Source organism: Conger conger, chromosome 2, assembly GCF_963514075.1.
Source record: "Conger conger chromosome 2, fConCon1.1, whole genome shotgun sequence".
Lineage (NCBI taxonomy): Eukaryota > Metazoa > Chordata > Actinopteri > Anguilliformes > Congridae > Conger > Conger conger.
Window position 1 is genome coordinate 86,701,010 of NC_083761.1, and position 20,942 is coordinate 86,721,951.

Below are 20,942 nucleotides of genomic sequence, written 5' to 3' on the forward strand. Positions count from 1 at the left end.
TACTAGCCTAGAGGTAATCGCCTAATACTTCTCATTTATTTTTTTCTTTATTTTGTCGGTTTTATAAAATGGGGGGAGACGGACAAGGGGAACGAAAAGAACAAAATCTGACAAGCAGCCAGCAGCAAAAAAAAAACAAAAAACGATATACAATGTACAACTCAGACTGGGCAAAAAGAGAGCACTTTTCTGAATGGATAAGGCCTCGTTTTTGTGAATAAACGCGCCCTTGAATGTTTAAAACTGCAACGGTCTTGTGTCTCACTCAATTATATGCACATCTCCCAGATTCCCGCTCTGGTTGCCACAGAGTGCATCTACGTCAGGACAAATAGAGGTAAGAGAGACAATAGGGAGTCCTACAACGGTTAACAGTAAATTAGAATTAGATCTCCTAAATAATGCACAGACTGCTGGCTGGAGTTTCAGACACCTGCTGGAGACATCGTCAGAAGCTGGCTATCCTGCCTAGCCCATCGGCTACCTCAGACATGATGTCCAAACACATTTATCTGCTGTCAGACATTTATTAAAAAGCATCATTCAGAATACATTTGTACAGTTCAGTGGTCTCTTCGGGGGTGTTGTTCAGTTGGACTTCTGAAGGAGTTCACTTTTTTTTGACATGTAGTATCAGCAGATCTGAAGGACTGTTTTTTTAACTGGTGTTTTATGCAGACTGAAACTATTTCATTCGGTTCCCTGAATACTTGTCTTGTGATTATAAATTGTGGATATTGATGAAACGCCTTCATTTCAGAAGTCAAGCAGACCCTCCCTATGTGTGCTTTCAGAGAGTATGACAAATTAGTTTATAAAACAGAACATTTAAAGGGCACTATATCAACCACTGTGTGTATGATCTCTGTGGATGGCAACTACACCCTGGCACTTTGCTGTGACCAATCAGACCTGGACAATGCCATATAAGGACAGGCATGTGACCAATCAGAACAGGGAGGATAAAGGGGAACGAGGAATCAGATGCAGGGACTGAAACCCAAGTGTCCAATCAAAGCAGGCAGAAAGGCAGAGGCCCGGGGAACAGCACACAGATGGGGACGTATTCATTTGATGCTCCTGAAAACAATAAAAGCATTTATACACATCAAGAAGAAGTAACCCTACAATTAAGAAAAAGCTGAAGTGTAGTTGGCATTTGTGAACTGGAGCCAGAAGAATCAAAACACAACTTAACTGCCTTTAAAGAAAATCTACATTCTAAACCTGTATTGTGTGGCCTATTAATAATTATTATAAATTAGCAATTTAATTTAATGTTATTTGCCCAGTGTTTTTTGACAGCAAACTGTCACAAAGATGCTTTAGAGAGTAATAGACAGGCTAAAAAAGGAAAATACTATACCAGAACCCCAAAATAGCAAGTAGGCTATATGAGGTAAAACAAATAATAATAATAATAATCAAATAAAATAAACACTCCGAGAAACAACTCCCCAGAAGGAACCCGACTATAGAGCGGGAGCCCATCCTCCACTGGCTGGCCAGGTGTAAAGTAAAGGTAAGAAGGATTAAATATGTGTGAAGAAATAGATGAAAGAGTGTTTATCTCGACGACTGGCTCTGATTTGAGCCCAGACGCTCGGTGCTGCGGGCCTGTTCCTCAGCCATTATACCAAACTCCACCCAGTCGTTAGTTTGATACGATATACATTTATAGCATTCACAAAGTCATGAGCTACAGCTGCATATTGCATGCGTGTCCTTGCTGAAAGTATTTTTACTGCGGTCTGATGTACAGAAAGAACCAGCGCTGGCGTATGAAGGTAAATGTGTTTAGAAAATGGAGCCAGACTAACTGGCAGGAACAAAACCCAGGACACACTCCTGCCCTGCAGGAATGGAGTTGCACCTCCCTGTGTTAGTAAACCATATACTGTAGTATGGCTCCACTGTTGGTGACCGTTACAGGGATTATTGACTAAACCGACGGGTCATGACATGCTAACGTCAATAATAGCCTGTGCTAATATTGTGAGTGTGTGATAAAGTGTTAGCGCTCACCTGCGAATGCTAAGGTGTGCTCTCGGTCACCTTCTTCCCTGAAAGGTAAAAACTGACTGTTACCCGTGTTTCACTGGGAACACTCCAAAGAGTTCACTGTGATTGAGCTCACTCGATATTTGGGGAGTGGAGTGTAGAGAGATCCAAAGCAGGAGGCACACACAAGTCAGACTTTCTCTCCCCCATGTAAATCAATTGATTGGTCAATCAATCAATCAATCAATAAAAAAAAAAATATATATATAAATAAATCCAGAAAACATTCTTGTTTTCAGAAGAAAAAAAAACATGCTCCAGCCTCAACCAAAATTGTTTCTTGGAGTCTAGGAAAAATAGTATCAAGAGAAACTGCAGGAGAAATACTTATCCACCAACAATACTAACCAAAGTACATCCTACAGTCACTCTAATTTCAAGCACAAACACAGCCCAAACACTGGCCCAAAGTACTGAATGTAGCAGCCCCTGGCCCAGATGAGCACCTTTTCAGCACAACTGAACCTCAAGTCTGATCCCAGGTCAGTCTAATTCCATTCTCTGTCGCCCTGGCTGCGTTTCCAAAGCCCAGAAGACAATAGATCAATAACAGGCTGAACAGTAAAGTGCCTGGTAAGGCCATCTCTATAAAACTCATGTGGAGGTTTGTATGCAGGTGACGTAAACCCGTGATTCTGTGCCGAGGCTTACAGGAGATGGGTCCGATGGTCAGGGGATCGTCGAGGGCAACAGACCGGGACAGCCTGGACCTGCAGGACTGTGAAGAGAGAATAACGAAATTAACCAAAGCTTGGTAACCCTGGACAATAAAGTTACATGAATCGGAATGTAATAATGTAGTCGTTAACCAACTAACCACTGAGAAGTTAATCTGTACAGCTTTGTTTAAGTATTTGTACATAATTACTCCATGTAAACAACTACATTTGTTCATGCCAATTCAAATTGTGACGAGAAAAAAAAGTGAATTTGTCAATGGTAAGTTTCTCCTTTTTTTCCGAATGCAATAAATATTCACTTATACAGTAGTTAGTAGTTAACAAATACTTTAAGTAATTAATGTCATACTTAATTAATGCATTTGTACATCAACTAATTCATGTTAACAACTGCAATAGTTAATGCCAATTCATGAACTTTATTCGACATTGTGGCTGAACGTTTACTTGTTGTGAAGTTCTCCATGTGAGAGGTACATCTCACTTCAACATTTGGGTGAAAGACCATTTAGCTGCTGCTAGCAGTTTCCATTTTCTCAGTAATTCATTCATTCATTATCCTAACCCGTTTATCCTGAACAGGTTTGCAGGGGGGCTGGAGCCTATCCCAGCATATATTGGACGAAAGGCAGGAATACACACCATTCACTCACACACTCATAACCACGGGCAATTTAGACTCTCCAATCAGCCTAACCTACATGTCTTTGGACTGTGGGAGGAAACTTGAATACCCGGAGGAAACCCACACGAAAACGGGGAGAACATGCAAACTCCACACAGAGAGGCCCCGGGATTTGAACCCAGGACCTCCTTGCTGTGAGGCGGCAGTGCTACCCACTGCACCATCCTTGCCGTCTTTTCTCAGTAATATATAGAGCAATTGCTTTCTGTATTTACAGGCTCTTTCTGTCAGAGGAAGATGATCCCTACACGAGGAACGAGGGTAGCCAGATTCAGAATTTGTTCACATAAATGCAGGGACTTACCGAGGAGTTCATGAGCCCCTGAAAGAATACGGTAACTTGAAACCCTCGCCATAAAGCTGACATCACACTGTTATACACATGACATAACAGCTGTCCCAAGATGGGAATAACGTGCGATGTCAGTTCACATCAAATGTTATGACAGATGTTACTGTCATAAAGCTTGCCGATAAAAGTATAACAGTTTTATGTAATTTGATGTCATACCTGTTATGACATACTGTTATCGAATATTGCTCTGGGCCCCGTGTCCCACTGGAATGTCTGGGGGGCCCTGTCTAGCTGTGGGCCCCCCCCCCCAAGGCAAGGTCACCACATTTCACCCCTCTGGCAACAGCCCAGCACAGGAGGACAGAGTTCACAAGTGCAAAGCCATTCCAAATCACAGATGTTTTATTTCTCTTTAAATCCATTTGTGCGACTGGCCGTTATATTGTCTGGACGGGACCACAAACCGGACCTGCAGCGGTCCCCTGAAAAGCAGACCTTCCAGATTCATAATCTGGCAACCCTAGGAGGAGGAAGGACTGACCTGGGAGCAGGCAGCCTGCGTGGGGTCACACACGCTCAGACTGCAGTGCAGGAAGATGGGGTCGTAGTGACCCGAGAATAAGTTCACCAAGACGGTGAAGCGGCCGGGGAGAGAGGGCCCGCCCTCTTCCACCTTCACCAGGCGACGGTTGCTAGGACACCTGGAGGAGGGGCAGGGAGGCGGGGAAACGACATTGAACAAAACACACACACACATACACGCAGGCATGCACATACACATGCACACACACACACGTACACACACCCACACACTCACACAGTTTCTCACACACTCACACAGACGTGCTCACACACACCCACACGCGCACACACACTCTCTCACACGCACACACACACACACTCACCCACACACACACACTCTCTCACGCACACGCACATACTCTCTCTCACACACACACTCACTCACACACATGCACACGCACACACACACACAGACACACACACTCTCTCTCACACGCACACACACTCTCTCACGCACACTCTCTCTCAAACACACGCACATACTCTCTCAAACACACACACTCACTCACACACATGCACACACACGGACACACACACTCTCTCTCACACGCACACACACACTCACCCACACACACACACACACTCTCTCACGCACTCTCTCTCAAACACACGCACATACTCTCTCAAACACACGCACATACTCTCTCAAACACATACACACACACACACACACTCACTCACACACATCCACACACACACACACACACACAGACACACACACTCTCTCTCACACGCGCACACACACACACACACTCACCCACACACACACACACTCTCACACACACATACACACACACACACACACACACACACTCACTCACTCACACACACGTACACGTACACGTACACACACTCACACGCACACGCACACGCACATGCACACGCACACACACATACACACACACACACACACACGCTCTCTCTCACACACTCAAATGTAGCACAGCTTAGCTTACGCCAGACCTGGGCTCAAATCAAATAGTACTTGTTTTGGATTCAAATACTTTTCTGCATTTGAGTAAGTTTCCCTGGTGCATTGGAACAAATGGAAATGGCCCCAAAAGTGTAAACACCACCCACCTGCTCCTCCTTGCAGGCTCAAATGCACCAGACAAGATCAATCGAGCACAGAAAAGGATTTGAATCCAAAACAAATACTATTTGAACCCAGGCGTGGTAAAATCACGGTGAATTGTGGGACTCATAGCAGGTTACCGGGACAACACCGTATGATGACATAACCATCAAATACAAAATAATGTTGTTGCCCTTGTTTATGGTCGAATTCACCTTCAGCTGACCTGTGACGTGGTAGTCTTTGGAATCTACCGCGTTGTGAGAGGCTGGGGTTTAAAATTCATTACATGTACACACACACACACACACACAGACACACACACAGTTTCTCATGCAAACATACTTCATATTCAGATTTTTCTTTTCCTGTTCTATGAGTACACATACCCTACAAAGTTCTGTATGCCACTGCCACCTGCCTTTGCTCCTCAGTCCACCAGCTGAGCTGCACAGACACTCTGCCTCAGCCTGTCAGACCACACCCAGCTGCACAGATACAGACACTCTGTCAGACCTCACCCAGCTGCACAGACACTCTGTCAGACCACACCCAGCTGCACAGATACAGACACTCTGTCAGACCACACCCAGCTGCACAGATACAGACACTCTGTCAGACCTCACCAAGCTGCACAGATACAGACACTCTGTCAGACCACACCGAGCTGCACAGATACAGACACTCTGTCAGACCACACCCAGCTGCACAGATACAGACACTCTGTCAGACCTCACCCTGCTGCACAGATACAGACACTCTGTCAGACCTCACCCAGCTGCACAGATACAGACACTCTGTCAGACCACACCCAGCTGCACAGACACTCTGTCAGACCTCACCCAGCTGCACAGATACAGACACTCTGTCAGACCACACCCAGCTGCACAGATACAGACACTCTGTCAGACCTCACCCAGCTGCACAGACACTCTGTCAGACCACACCCAGCTGCACAGATACAGACACTCTGTCAGACCTCACCCAGCTGCACAGACACTCTGTCAGACCCCACCCAGCTGCACAGATACAGACACTCTGTCAGACCTCACCCAGCTGCACAGATACAGACACTCTGTCAGACCCCACCCAGCTGCACAGATACAGACACTCTGTCAGACCTCACCCAGCTGCACAGATACAGACACTCTGTCAGACCTCACCCAGCTGCACAGATACAGACACTCTGTCAGACCTCACCCAGCTGCACAGATACAGACACTCTGTCAGACCTCACCCAGCTGCACAGATACAGACACTCTGTCAGACCTCACCCAGCTGCACAGATACAGACACTCTGCCAGACCACACCCAGCTGCACAGATACAGACACTCTGTCAGACCTCACCCAGCTGCACAGACACAGACACTCTGTCAGACCACACCCAGCTGCACAGATACAGACACTCTGTCAGACCTCACCCAGCTGCACAGATACAGACACTCTGCCAGACCACACCCAGCTGCATAGATACAGACACTCTGCCAGACCACACCCAGCTGCACAGACTGATTTTTTTACTAAACAATATGTTCACTTGAGTATATCTCCAAAACCTAAAATGTCAGTTCAGGTATGTCATCCTGCATTGCAAGCATAGGTTGTATTTACATTTACATTTTTGTCATTTAGCAGACACTTCTAATCCAAAGCGACATACAAGTGCATAGGTTCTTCCACAAGTTATGGAGTAGCCACAATCATACAGCCATGTCAATGTCATCACTTTAAAATATGTAGAGATATCCGCAGAGCACCTGGAGGAAATATGCTCAGAAAACTGAAACAATTTTATTTTTTGACAACACTGCATCCAATTAAACACACAATACATAACTATGTACAGAAATAATACATTATGAAATAAAAATAAACTGACATCAAACTGACATCATAATTAAGTATTCAATCAAGATCTTTAAATATCCTAATTAAGATGTTGAGGATGCTTTCAAGATATTCAAGGACCTTGGAAAAACCCTAATTAAGATTTTAACCATTGCATACAAGGACTAAAACTACAAAATTAATAATCATTTAGAAAAAAAATTTGACAGCTTTCCAAACATCGTTTCCGACAGTGCTGCAATCTCACTTTTATGAATCTGTCTCATCTTCAGTATTTTATCTCTGTTCTCTGTCTCCATCTTCTGCCTCTTTTTTTTCTCCTCTGCTCTGATCTCTCTCTTCATCTCCTCCCTCTTTCTCTCTTCCTCTGCTCTGATCTCTCTCTTCATCTCCTCCCTCTTTCTCTCCTCCTCTGCTCTGATCTCTCTCTCAGACTCCTCCCTCTTTCTCTCCTCCTCTGCTTTTGTTTTTTGGATTTGTCCAAATGCCACTACTGCTACAGCAGCAATAAATATTCCAGTTGCTATCGTGAAATTACGAATCAACTCCCCTATTATCTCCTCCTCTGCTCTGATCTCTCTCTCAGACTCCTCCCTCTTTCTCTCCTCCTCTGCTCTGATCTCTCTCTCAGACTCCTCCCTCTTTCTCTCCTCCTCTGCTCTGATCTCTCTCTCAGACTCCTCCCTCTTTCTCTCCTCTGCTCTGATCTCTCTCTCAGACTCCTCCCTCTTTCTCTCCTCCTCTGCTCTAATCTCTCTCTCAGACTCCTCCCTCTTTCTCTCTTCCTCTGTTCTGATCTCTCTCTTCATCTCCTCCCTCTTTCTCTCCTCCTCTGCTCTGATCTCTCTCTCAGACTCCTCCCTCTTTCTCTCCTCCTCTGCTCTGATCTCTCTCTCAGACTCCTCCCTCTTTCTCTCCTCCTCTGCTCTGATCTCTCTCTCAGACTCCTCCCTCTTTCTCTCCTCTGCTCTGATCTCTCTCTCAGACTCCTCCCTCTTTCTCTCCTCCTCTGCTCTGATCTCTCTCTCAGATTCCTCCGTCTTTCTCTCCTCCGCTCTGATCTCTCTCCTCATCTCCCCCCTCTTTCTCTCCTCTGCTCTGATCTCTCTCCTCATCTCCTCCCTCTTTCTCTCCTCCTCTTCTCTGATCTCTCTCTCAGATTCCTCCCTCTTTCTCTCCTCGTCTGTTTGTATCATTCTTTGAACCTGTTGGATCCTCGTAATGGCATGATGGTATCCTGTCATACTAAACAGCACAGTATCAATCTTCTCCAGCAGTTCTGCAACCTGAGTGCGGTTCTTTCTGTCTCTGTTGTTGAAGACGTAATATCCACCACCGCAGCTGTGGATGAGCTCCTGAAGACCGCTGCCTTCACTCAGAAACTCCTCCACTGGTGATCTCAGCTCATCTCCTCCCGTGAAAAGCACCATTGTGTACTGCAAAGCCTCTTCTCCTAAATTCTCCTGGATCCATTTTAGAGTGGCCCTCTCTTCCTCTGTGAACCTCCCCAGTCTGATCACAAGCAGGAAAAAGTGGCTCTTGCTTTCTACCATTTCACGCGTGATTTGATCAAAAGAACGAGATGTATGAAAGATCCCAGGTGTGTCGATCACAGTAACATGTCTCCCTGCCACCTCTCCACTATGTTCCTCACACTTCAAGGTGACATCTTTAAACACCTCTCTCCCCAGGATGGTGTTTCCGGTTGCACTCTTTCCTACTCCAATCTTTCCCACCAGCAAAATCCTCAGATCATGAGGTGCAGGTCTCCTTCCAGACTCTGTGGGAAAATACACCATTACATGAAAGAAGCCATTCATCATATGTGAGAGAGAGAGAGAGAGAGAGAGAGAGAGAAAGAGTGAGTGAGTGAGAGTGAGAGAGAGAGGGAGAGACAGGGAGAGGGAGAGAGAGTGAGAGAGGGAGAAAGAGAGTGAGAGAGAGAGACTGAGAAACTGAGAGTGAGAGAGAGAGGGAGAGAGAGTGAGAGAGGGAGAAAGAGGGAGAGAGAAAATCAACCCCCAAAGTACAAATTCATAAATACCTTGTGGAGTAAGAATAATAAACAAGAGTAGTATGGCCAGGACACACCCAACAGATGAAATGCATAAGCACTCTACCCACGACTCCTTCTGAAAGACACCCGCTGGTCTACACACTGAAAAACAGAAATAAGCATTAATTAAAAGACATTTGACATGTTATTTATACATAATTATAACAAATATTAATCATGTTGTCCCCCGCACCCATGCACAATCACAACCTCAGATTTCTGTGGTGGGGCAATTAACTTACTTGGTGCCTGATGTAGGTAGCAAGAATACAGTTAAGCAGCTTGTAATGGCTAAACGAGCTGGTGGGTGCCTTACATGACAGCCAATTGCTGTTGGTGTGTTTGTGTGAATGGGTTACTGAGAAGCATCAAATGCACAATGCTTTGGATAAAGGCCCTATATAAATGCAGACCATTTACCATGTAGGATATTGCAGAACCTCATCAAATTCATCTTGCAGATTTAAAATCCAATTGCCTAGTGACAGTAGTTTACTTCACAGCTATCGTGGGTGTCATTTAGCAGATGTTCTTAACCAGAGTGATTTAAAATGCAAGTACAATGTACAATACAAGTCACTCTGGAAATGGCCGTCCAATGCATTCACCAGTTTTGCCTGATATGAAAAATACAGTGCTAACAGCATTCCCAGACTGGTGTGTAAGGAAGCAAACAGTAACTAAATATATATCCATGATATCATTGAAGGATACCGGTGTGATGCTAGGCATATTATCACTGCTTTGGTGCTTTAATAAGAAGATTAAATAAAAATAGCTCAACCTGCTGATTAAGATCATGATCATGTTTGGTTCCTTGCCAGAAAAACATTGTAATAAAAGGAAAAATGTGTTGTGATGTTTTTTTATATTGGCTAATTCCTAAACTAAGCTACATGCACTACAATGGCCAAAGGACAACTAGCCAGCTAGCGAGCTAACTATAATTTGGGAACGGATATGATCATTTATAAGCGAACTTGTTGAAGATTGGCAGCACACACAAGCGGTCATCTTGCTTTTGTAAACCAGTGTATTTATTAACTACAATCAATACAGACTGCCTGAGGTCTATGACCCATAAACACCACCAGATGCCGGGTATCTTCCCTGTTCACGCTCTGCCAGACCTACAATGCAGCCCTCTTCAGCACCTGCTTGTTTCGGGACTATTTGTTGTTTCAACTTGGCCAGTCAAGAACATTCTACTTTTTGGCCTGAAAAAGAAACTCCTTGGTTGCCTTGGATGTATGTTTTGGATCATGCATGATGAAGTGTCGCCCGACCAGTTTTATGAATTTGCTTGGATCTGAGCAGAAAAAATGAATACTTTGATGAATTCATACATTCATTTGACAAAATTAATTCGGTTTTGACAAAACTTTCCAGGATAGTAGATCCTTCTGCAGTGCGGACACTCGACAGGTCTTACCCTAATTAGCCTCACGGTGGCACTATACCAAGCCCCAACATGGTTTGGCCAATAATTTTTCAAGCATTTGGGCTAGTGTCAAAATTCTTTCCCCCAGATTCCTTGGCTTCCGATGAACAAAAAGATGTGCCGGAGTAGATTTTCTGCCATTTTGAATTTTGTGAAAAAATGTAAAATGTCTACTTTCTCAAATTTTCATTAATTTGCTTGGAACTTAATATATAGTTTGTACTTACGAAGATCTCATTTATGTTATATATATATTGCCACATTAAACATTATGGCTGCAGTAAGCCAATGAAACTGCATGTGGGCATTGATTATTACACTAACGCAAATAAAAGGTGAGGTTGCAAGGTGTAAAAGGTGAGAACCACCAACATCATCATTAGTGCATGCTTATCCACCTTTTTGCGTGTAAGTACTGAACTCCTTCTGTCAAAAATAAATCATTTCTTCTTGGCTATATCTGCCTGGTTATTATAAGGTGAGAATTCTGTGCTCAAATAGTAGTAATCAATTAATAATAGCAGACAGTACTTACTCCCTTCTTGTCTCTTACCATTTTGGTGCAGATATTGAGAATTTCCCACTTGTTGCTGCAGGAAAATGTAGAAACACAGTCAACTACTGTTACATGAACATCACTGGCAAAGAGCAGTGAATGGGCATGTACAGAATCTACAGGCCAAGTGAATTTGTGAATATATGACAGGTACAGAAACCTACAGAGGAATAAGTGAGGCCTCTTACCATTGCTTCACCCTGCTCTGTCTCCATAGAGGCTGAAAGCTGTTTCGCCTCTTCCTGCTGGCAGGCATCAGTAATGTCGTCTAGCTTATGTCTCTGCAGTTCCTCTACAGTGTAATGTTCTCTGACGTGTGTCTCACAGTAGTAGGCAGAGCAAGTCTGACAGAACTTCACAGCTCTAGCCCGTCCCTCAGAGCAGACATCACAGACTGTGTCTCCAGACCAGGATGGAGCTCCAGACCTCTTTCTGCACTGTGGGTGCAAATGGGTTTCTACCAGGCTAGTCTGGTCTCTGACAATGGAGGGGAAAAGAATTCTCATTGGGAAATGTACAAGCTTTCAATGCATGTATGGATACTTATTATGAACTGTGGATGACAACTACTGGCCTACAAGTTGAAACTGTGGGTGCAAGGATTTGTGAGGAAACTTTACACAAAAAGGGCATGTAGTGCAAGCTTGGGTTCTTCAAGGTGGAGTCCCAGCATCAAAACAGTTATTGTCAACTCACTGGATTGCTATGCAGATTCACTCTTGGATGAGAAGTATCAGTGTACCTGAATTCAGCCTAATGATATATACCGGGTATAATTATTTCAATATCCCATGTATAACTCATAAAATGAAGCATGTAATCATTGGATATAACACCTGGATCCGATGTGCTCCGCCTCCTTGCTGAAATTCAGTGGCTCCTCCTTGGAATGGTCGGTCCTCATTGACAGAACACTGGGCACAGGTGAGTCAGATCGCACCACCCTAGAAGGAGCGCATGAATGCAACTGTGTACTTGTTTTCAAATGCAGTTCAAAGAGTCAATGAACACCAATCAATTTATTGAAAATGTTTTCTTATTTATATGAATAATAAAAATCACACCTGAATATACTTTTGCATACCTGTATGTACGGACTGGTCGAGAGCATATACAGTATACACACATCTGTCTCTTACCTCATGTTCACAGGGCCTGAGAGCATATACAGTATACACACATCTGTCTCTTACCTCATGTTCACAGGGCCTGAGAGCATGTACAGTATACACACATCTGTCTCTTACCTCATGTTCACAGGGCCTGAGAGCATGTACAGTATACACACATCTGTGTCTTACCTCATGTTCACAGGGCCTGAGAGCATATACAGTATACACACATCTGTCTCTTACCTCATGTTCACAGGGCCTGAGAGCATGTACAGTATACACACATCTGTCTCTTACCTCATGTTCACAGGGCCTGAGAGCATGTACAGTATACACACATCTGTCTCTTACCTCATGTTCACAGGGCCTGAGAGCATGTACAGTATACACACATCTGTCTCTTACCTCATGTTCACAGGGCCTGAGAGCATGTACAGTATACACACATCTGTGTCTTACCTCATGTTCACATGTTCATGTTCATCAGATGTTTCCTTTTCAGGCTCTTTCCCCAAAATGGGGCTGATTTCAGAGGCTGTAGCCCCCTCCCCTCCATCCAAAGATTGGCTCATTTTAATAAGAAAAGAGGTTTCCAGAAGGTCAGTGGAGATAGCAGACTGTTAACAGAAAAAAAAACACTGAACACTTAGCCTTACCCTGTTGTAAAATCCTAAAGCCGTCATCCAAAAAGTCATTAGCTGGTCTAGCTGGGTATGAGCTGGTCAACCAGCTATTGGGGTGACATGGCTCAGGCAGTAAGAGCAGTCGTCTGGCAGTTGGAGGGTTGCCGGTTCGATCCCCCGCCCGGGCTGTGTCGAAGTGTCCCTGAGCAAGACACCTAACCCCCAAATGCTCCTGACGAGCTGGTCGGGGCCTTGCATGGCAGCCAATCGCCGTCGGTGTATGAGTGTGTGTATGAATGGGTGAATGGAGAAGCATCAATTGTACAGCACTTTGGATAAAGGCGCTATATAAATGCCTGCCATTTACCATTTATTGCTGGTAGCTTGTCTGGGCTGGTAGCTGGTCAACTAGCTACCAGCTGTTGCAAAACATAGCTTGAGCTGTTCTGAACTGGTCTACCAGATACCAGCTGTTTCAAGACCTAGTTTGAGCTGTCTTCCCTTTAGTTACTGAAAATAAAGGCCTGGAGCTTTTATAGTTTGTAAACAATCAATGCTGCATTGTGATGAAAGTAAATATGCCAGTAATGGCCAGGTCCGCCTCAACCTGAATGCAGCATTTTACACTGTTGATCATCAAATTCTACGGTCTTCCCTAAACTACCTTGGGGATTTGAGGCACATCTGTCAACTGGTTGCTTCCTACCTGGCTTGTCACTCCTTCCAGATTGTGTGGATGGGTCTATTCCGTGACCTCAGGAATGTTTAACAGGTGTCCCTCAAGGCTCCGTCCTTGGCACTCTCCTCTTTTTTCTCCATACCAAGTCTCGCCCCTTTTGGGCCTATCCTAGATGGCACCACAATAACCTGTCGGGAATATCAGAATGGTACAAGATTAACTGTCCCACTCTCAGAATATCATGGCAGTCTGTCGTCCTGTACAATGTTCAGATCCATCCGCACTTTCTTCATCGCCTACACATCCCACCTCTTACCTGCTTTCAAGTGATGTCAGGTCATTAGTTTTCTCTGAGTTGGCAGGAGCAAGTACATCACAACTCGGCCAATTTGTGCCACATCTAGAATCCCGAATTCCACAACTCGATCATCCGATCTGATAAGGTGTTCATGTGCACCTTTCCGGAGAGAAACTTGTATAGACCGTAAGTCCGACACCACTTGAAAGCGGGGTGAGTCTGGCCACTGATCATCTCCCACTGAGGCAGGTCCCTCCTCACTGCCCTCCCTGCCAGCTCATCCAGAATGTTGTGGTTTGTCTGAGCTACAACCTCCCCAAGCTCTACCATGTCTCTCCATGTTTCATCACCCTCCAATGGTGCTAAATTCAAAACTATTGGGCAGCTAAAAGAATGGCTCAAGGATATGCCCTCCAGTTCTGCTACCTCAGCAAATCTGTTTTTGTTATGTCCTTTTTCCCTATTTCATACTGTGTATTCAAAAATCATCAAAAACTGTCTGGGCCAAACATACACTAATGAAATCCGTGGCAATGTGCAACCTTGAACCTTGAATCTTTTATCTCTGTTATCTCTGGTAATGAGATAACAGGAACATGTGAATTGCCCATATGACAAGCAATAAGGAAATTACTTGAAAGAACAAACACAAATTGAACAAACACCAGGACCTCGTTTCACCTATGTGGATAACTGAATTGACTCAATAGTTTGTTGACTTTTTGGAATAAACTCATTTTGAAAGTGAGTTCACAATTGAGCCAGACTTGTTACTGGGGCAGCAGATTATCATGTTCAAAATATAAATAGGTTTTTTATGTTAACAATAGTGACTGAAAGCTCGGTAATGTATCTACTCCAATGTGCTGTATAGCCTCTGGGCACATAACATCTCTAGACAAGCTGTTTGGAGTTACATTTCTTTGCTTTAGAAACAAGCCTGCAAATGCTACTATAAGCTCTTATTATGCCAGCAGGTTACCCGAAACCTCTGTGAGTAACCAAGATATCCTTCATTACATATAAAAATGTTCTGGGCTAAATGAAAACATACAGTACATTAAATCCGAAACATAATGAACTGTAATAAACTCTACACAGCAAACATGATACTCTTATCATTGCCTCACCCCCCCAAGAGACAAAGACAAAAACAGTAATACTTAAACACAGAAGCCCCCCCAACTAACCTCAGTTAATTTATTAATGAACAAGCTGATCAGGCTTTATGTCTTACCTCCTGTGTGAAGAGAAGCAGAAGTAATGATGTGATTTTGCAGCTTCTGGAGTAGTCCGCCGTTGCTTACCACTGATACACAGACAAGGAAGCAGCAATACATATATTCGTACATTTATTGGACTAAATTCCTGGACTTTGAGACCTTGGCAAAGGCAGACTGTGTTTCAGAGACACACCCCACTGCTCTCACCCTCTCCCGTTCCCAACAGCAGCAGTGTGGTGTCTCTGCAGTTTGCTTATTCTTAGGTAATTAAAACGGATGTCTTTTGGGCCACCTGTATCACCACCATTATGGAAATGGAGTACACTGAAAATGAATCTCATTCCCCAGTAGTGTCAATGGGCAAATGCACAAATGGCTGCTGCAGCAAGATATTGCAATGCTTTACACTGCTGTGAAATAGGTCTAATTATATACTGTTTAAAGTTCTCATATTGACATAACACTCATTACACACACACACACACACACAGACTCACATACACACCCATCTGACCACTGATAATATTTTGAGATACAGTTGGCGTACTTTGCAGGAAACAGACATAATGAAACCTGAAGCCAGCATTATGTTTTAACGATTACGATGGACAATAAGTACCATGCACTCTTCTCACACTCTCGTAATAAACCTGGGCAAAGTACAACGATGTGGAAAGAAAGTACACCCTCTTTCAATTCTATGGTTTTACATATTGGGACATCCATAAGTGTTGTGTTTATGTTTTATTTAACATTTATAAAGCCAGGAAGTCACTTTGAAACAAAATATCTTTTTTCAGAGGCCTGGCCAAGACAGCAGCCAACATAAACACATGGGCTGACAGGAGCTTACCTGTATAACACCTGAGAAATATTGTATATATTGTAGATATTTTCTCACTTCTGAAACAGCAAACTTATATTTGCTTGGATCTGCTATTTATAATTAGACACAATATAATACATATCTTGCTTCTACATTAGCATTCGATAGAAGCAAGATATGTATTTTTTATGTATTTGTGTCTATTAGAAACTGTATGTATAAACAAATTAGAGTTAATTAGAGTTTTATAGAGTTCATGCCAGCTTAATTTGGAGAAACAGGTGTATAGTTACCACTGATCATGTATATTGTTGTTTTTACCAAGTTTACTAATAATGTGTCAATAAATAGTTTCTGACAAACGAATACTGTCAACAAGTCTGTGTACTGCACTTCTGCCCCCTAAAGGTGCATTGTGGATGTTGAAGACACCCAAGATCACTTCACAGGGAATCAGGATGAGACACATAATACAGAGACACACAGTACAGAGGATTAAAAAAAAAAAAAAACACAGATGTGCAGAACATTAAAATAATATAAACAAATATATATATATATATATATATGGTACTGTGCAAAAGTTTTAGGCAGGTGTGAAAAAATGCTGTAAAGTAAGAATTCTTTCAAAAATAGAAATGTTAATAGTTTATTTTTTATCAATTAACAAAATGCAAAGTGAGTGAACAGAAGAAAAATCAAAATCAAATCAATATTTGGTATGCATGTGCTGTGTCACTCCCCGGGAAGGATGATGTAAAGGACCAGTCTCTCCCCCATCTCCTGGGACAACACTGCCCCCAGTCAGTCTCTCCCCCATCTCCTGGGACAACACTGCCCCCAGTCAGTCTCTCCCCCATCTCCTGGGACAACACTGCCCCCAGTCAGTCTCTCCCCCATCTCCTGGGACAACACTGCCCCCAGTCAGTCTCTCCCCCATCTCCTGGGACAACACTGCCCCCAGTCAGTCTCTCCCCCATCTCCTGGGACAACACTGCCCCCAGTCAGTATCTCCTCCATCTCCTGGGACAACACTGCCCCCAGTCAGTCTCTCCCCCATCTCCTGGGACAACATTGCCCCCAGTCAGTCTCTCCCCCATCTCCTGGGACAACACTGCCCCCAGTCAGTCTCTCCCCCATCTCCTGGGACAACACTGCCCCCAGTCAGTCTCTCCCCCATCTCCTGGGACAACACTGCCCCCAGTCAGTCTCTCCCCCATCTCCTGGGACAACACTGCCCCCAGTCAGTCTCTCCCCCATCTCCTAGGACAACACTGCCCCCAGTCAGTCTCTCCTCCATCTCCTGGGACAACACTGCCCCCAGTCAGTCTCTCCCCCATCTCCTGGGACAACACTGCCCCCAGTCAGTCTCTCCCCCATCTCCTGGGACAACACTGCCCCCAGTCAGTCTCTCCTCCATCTCCTGGGACAACACTGCCCCCAGTCAGTCTCTCCTCCATCTCCTGGGACAACACTGCTCCCAGTCAGTCTCTCCTCCATCTCCTGGGACAACACTGCTCCCAGTCAGTCACTCTTCCATCTCCTGGGACCAAGAGACGACATTTCTGGGAAACAGAAACCAAGTTGACTTGATCTTCTTGACCAAGTTGACATGATATCCGGTGTGGTTAGCAAGGCAGGGTCTACCTCTCTCCACAATTGTAGTAAATTGAGATGGTAGATCTGACGTGCCTCTCACCTCTCTGAATGAATAACCTCACAGTCTACATGCCGTGTAACCTCAAATGGTCCTTTCTCCGTCCCACTCAGCGAGTAATTTGAATGCTGCTGAAGGAGGAAATACCAGGACTTTGCCTCCCATTTTGAATATTCTGTTATGTTATTGGATGTTCTCGAGCCTCAAGCAAATGTTCACGTGAGTAAGTTCAGCTTTTCTCGCAGGTCCAACACATATTGAATTTCACTTTTACTTTGGCTTTGACCCTTCTCCCAAGTTTCCTTTAACAGGTCCAGAATGCCATGGGACAAAAAACTATTATTGGCTATCTTTTCCTATATATTTTTTAACACAATAAATATGCATGAAGTTTATACATTTACATTTAAATACATTTAAACCAGAGTCTGTGTTCACTACCAGTCCTGTCATTTCTGGTCCGTCTCTTAATGCAGTGGGTATGAAAGAGCTCTTTTTAATGAACGGGCCCTTAAATCTGTGACCTGAGGAAAGCATCTCAAAGGCATCTCAAAATCTTCTCTGCTATTCTGTCCACTGCCTTAGAATCACCGAGGTGACATTGGCTCAGGTGGTTAGAGCAGTAGTCTGGCAGACAGAGGGTGTCGATCCTGCCCCGGTTGTGTCAAAGTGTCCCTGAGCAAGACACCTAACCCCCAAATGCTCCTGAGCTAGTGCCGACTAGCATGGCAGCCAATCACTGTTGGGGTGTGAGCGTGGGTGTGAATGGATGGGTGAATGAGAAGCATCAATTGTACAGTGATTTGGATAAAGGCGCTATATAAATGCCAACCATTTAAAATAATGATGAGACAGTGAGGCTTGCTGTTGTCCAGTAATTTTACCCCCCCTGTGTGACAATCCTGTTTCAATTAATTTCTTGCTGTTAGACGGTTAAACTAGGAGACCAGATTAAAGGTTATAACACTCTCCACAAGAGATTGGTAGACTTATCTAAGAGATAGTGGTGTGTGGTTGAGCTCTAAAAGATAATCTTCAATGGGCTGAGATGGAGAGGCTTTGATCAATCTCAGTGCCCTGCTACTAAAAATTTGTGACCTGTTCTAGGGGGGTCAAACGGAGGATGGGGGATGTTTCTCGTGGTACCTCCCATATGAATCTCCTTTGTCTTAGTGACATTTAATATGAGATGGGTGTCTTTTGCCAGCAAAATAATGAATTCAAGCTGCGCATTGAACTTGCAGGTTTATACTGGTTAAGTAATTAACTGGCCACCGGTGTAAACCTGCAAGTTCAATGCGCAGCTTGAGTTTGCATCACAAGCTGCCCAGACTTTTAAGCCTTATTCTGCTGGCTTTGAAGGCATGTATTGCCTAAAGGGGCAGCGACCTCTGAATGCCACCAGGCTTTCGTCCACGGTGACATTAGGACCTGGGTTGTGGAGTAGTGGTGTAGAACCCACACGGCCACCATTACTCAATATATGCTCCCGGGATTAGCACTATTGCTGAATCTCAGTTCGGTGGAGAACACAGGGGTTGGGGGTCTGGCCAACACAATGCATGCATTGCTCCAGGGGATTACATCCTGCTTAGTCTAATTAACTGTACGTTGCTCTGGATAAGAGCGTCTGCCAAATGATATAATGTAATGCATCAAATTACAAGAACCATGCACCACCAATCCTTTTTATGGGCTGAACTTGGCTGCCTTTCCCAGCTTGGGAACTCCACTAGAGTACCAAGCCGCTGATCAATAGGTCTCTGGTCAATATTGTCCCCCTGAGTATTCAGTCGTAATTTAGGCTGAAAAGTTACAAGATGAATTAGAGTCATGGAGCTTACACAAGTTACAAATAAAATAATTTATTTACAAGCAGGTAAATAGCTTAGAATGCAACAGTCAATTTTCAGAATACACGAATGAAAAATAGAAATACAGAGTAAATAATCTTACCTAGCCTGCTTTGGCTACACACAGATACAGAATATGCACGGTGTGGGAAGTCGAATGCGATCCTGTTAGGCTTGTCTCCTTAACTTTTATGCCAAATATGCCTCCTACAACTCCTCCTCAAACCTCATTGTGGCAAATCACCAACACTGTTCTTATCTTAACTACTCCCACATCTCCTCCCACAACATCATTGTTATCATTTGATTTGATAACACGCAGCGTACATGTGATATATTGATTCACTTGCATATAGATACACTTCTGGCATAAATCGTCGAGAGTTTTGGAGGAACCAGCCTGCTCATCAAGGTGGAGCCTGATTTTGACTTGTGATTGTTTATCATGCTTTTAGGAGGGAGATCTTTTGTTCTGTGAATTTTCCCCTACAATTACCAGAGAGGACATTCCACTGTCCCTAACCCTAACCCCAACCCCAACCCTAACCCCAGTTTTTAAACTATGGTTTATTAAACTCCATTTGGTATGAAATACATTGATTTTACCGGATCACATCAATACCAAACAGATGATCATTATGTCCCATTATGCTGCAGTTATGAAACTTCCCTTATCCATTTTACATGAAATTCCTGTTACTACTACATAAGACATAATGTAATAATATTGTCGTTGCTAGGAAATCAGCTGAAAATTAACTCCAAGAAGGAAAAGATCCCACAGCTGCAAGCTCTTCAGAAAATGAGACTTTATTGTGGCACACATGCACAACAGCCGGTTCAAACCCGCAGATTTTCAACCTTGAATATCAGACTCAACTCTCATTTTATGCACTGTCCTTATCTCAACACAAGCAATAGCTTTTTGTCTTAGTGACATTTAATATGAGATGGGTGTCTTTTGCCAGCAAAATAATGAATTCAAGCTACGCATTGAACTTGCAGGTTTACACTAGTTAAGTAATGAACTGGCCACCGGTGTAAACCTGCAAGTTCGGTGGAGAACACAGGGGTTGGGGGTCTGGCCAACACAATACATGCATTATCAACTTTGGATTACACATGGGTCACTTATGCGCTTCTAACAAAAATATTTATCAGCAGTAAGTCATAGAAAGTATACAGACATACTAAACAGCAGTAATATCATAGAAAATATATGGTAGACATCAGTGAATTATTGAAAATATACTACTAAAACATCAGTGAAATCATGGAAAATATGACATATCAAACATCAGTGAATTACTCAAAAATATACTACTAAGCATCAGTAAATCATTCAATTTAATAAAACAGCATACATGTGATATATTGATTACAGGTCATTA

At 43.7% G+C, this 20,942-nt stretch overlaps 1 protein-coding gene and 1 long non-coding RNA gene across 2 annotated transcripts in view; both read right to left on the reverse strand.

Annotated features, from left to right (window-relative positions):
* Positions 1–507: 507 nt before the first annotated feature.
* LOC133122649 (uncharacterized) lies at positions 508–2,944 on the reverse strand. The gene is made up of 3 exons (XR_009708121.1): positions 2,713–2,944; positions 2,026–2,063; positions 508–1,080 (listed from the first exon to the last, which is right to left on the reverse strand). It is a non-coding gene; the product is annotated as an uncharacterized LOC133122649 (long non-coding RNA).
* A 1,297-nt stretch (positions 2,945–4,241) lies between these two features.
* Positions 4,242–20,942, reverse strand: part of LOC133121437 (GTPase IMAP family member 4-like) — a 29,577-nt gene continuing 12,876 nt past the window's right edge. Inside the window, exons 7-11 of the mRNA XM_061230601.1 lie at positions 8,344–8,861; positions 8,052–8,118; positions 6,727–6,730; positions 6,221–6,224; positions 4,242–4,422 (exon numbers count right to left, since the gene is read on the reverse strand). Of these exons, the coding sequence (XP_061086585.1) occupies positions 4,242–4,422; positions 6,221–6,224; positions 6,727–6,730; positions 8,052–8,118; positions 8,344–8,861 (774 nt within the window). The remainder of the gene's footprint in view (positions 4,423–6,220; positions 6,225–6,726; positions 6,731–8,051; positions 8,119–8,343; positions 8,862–20,942) is intronic.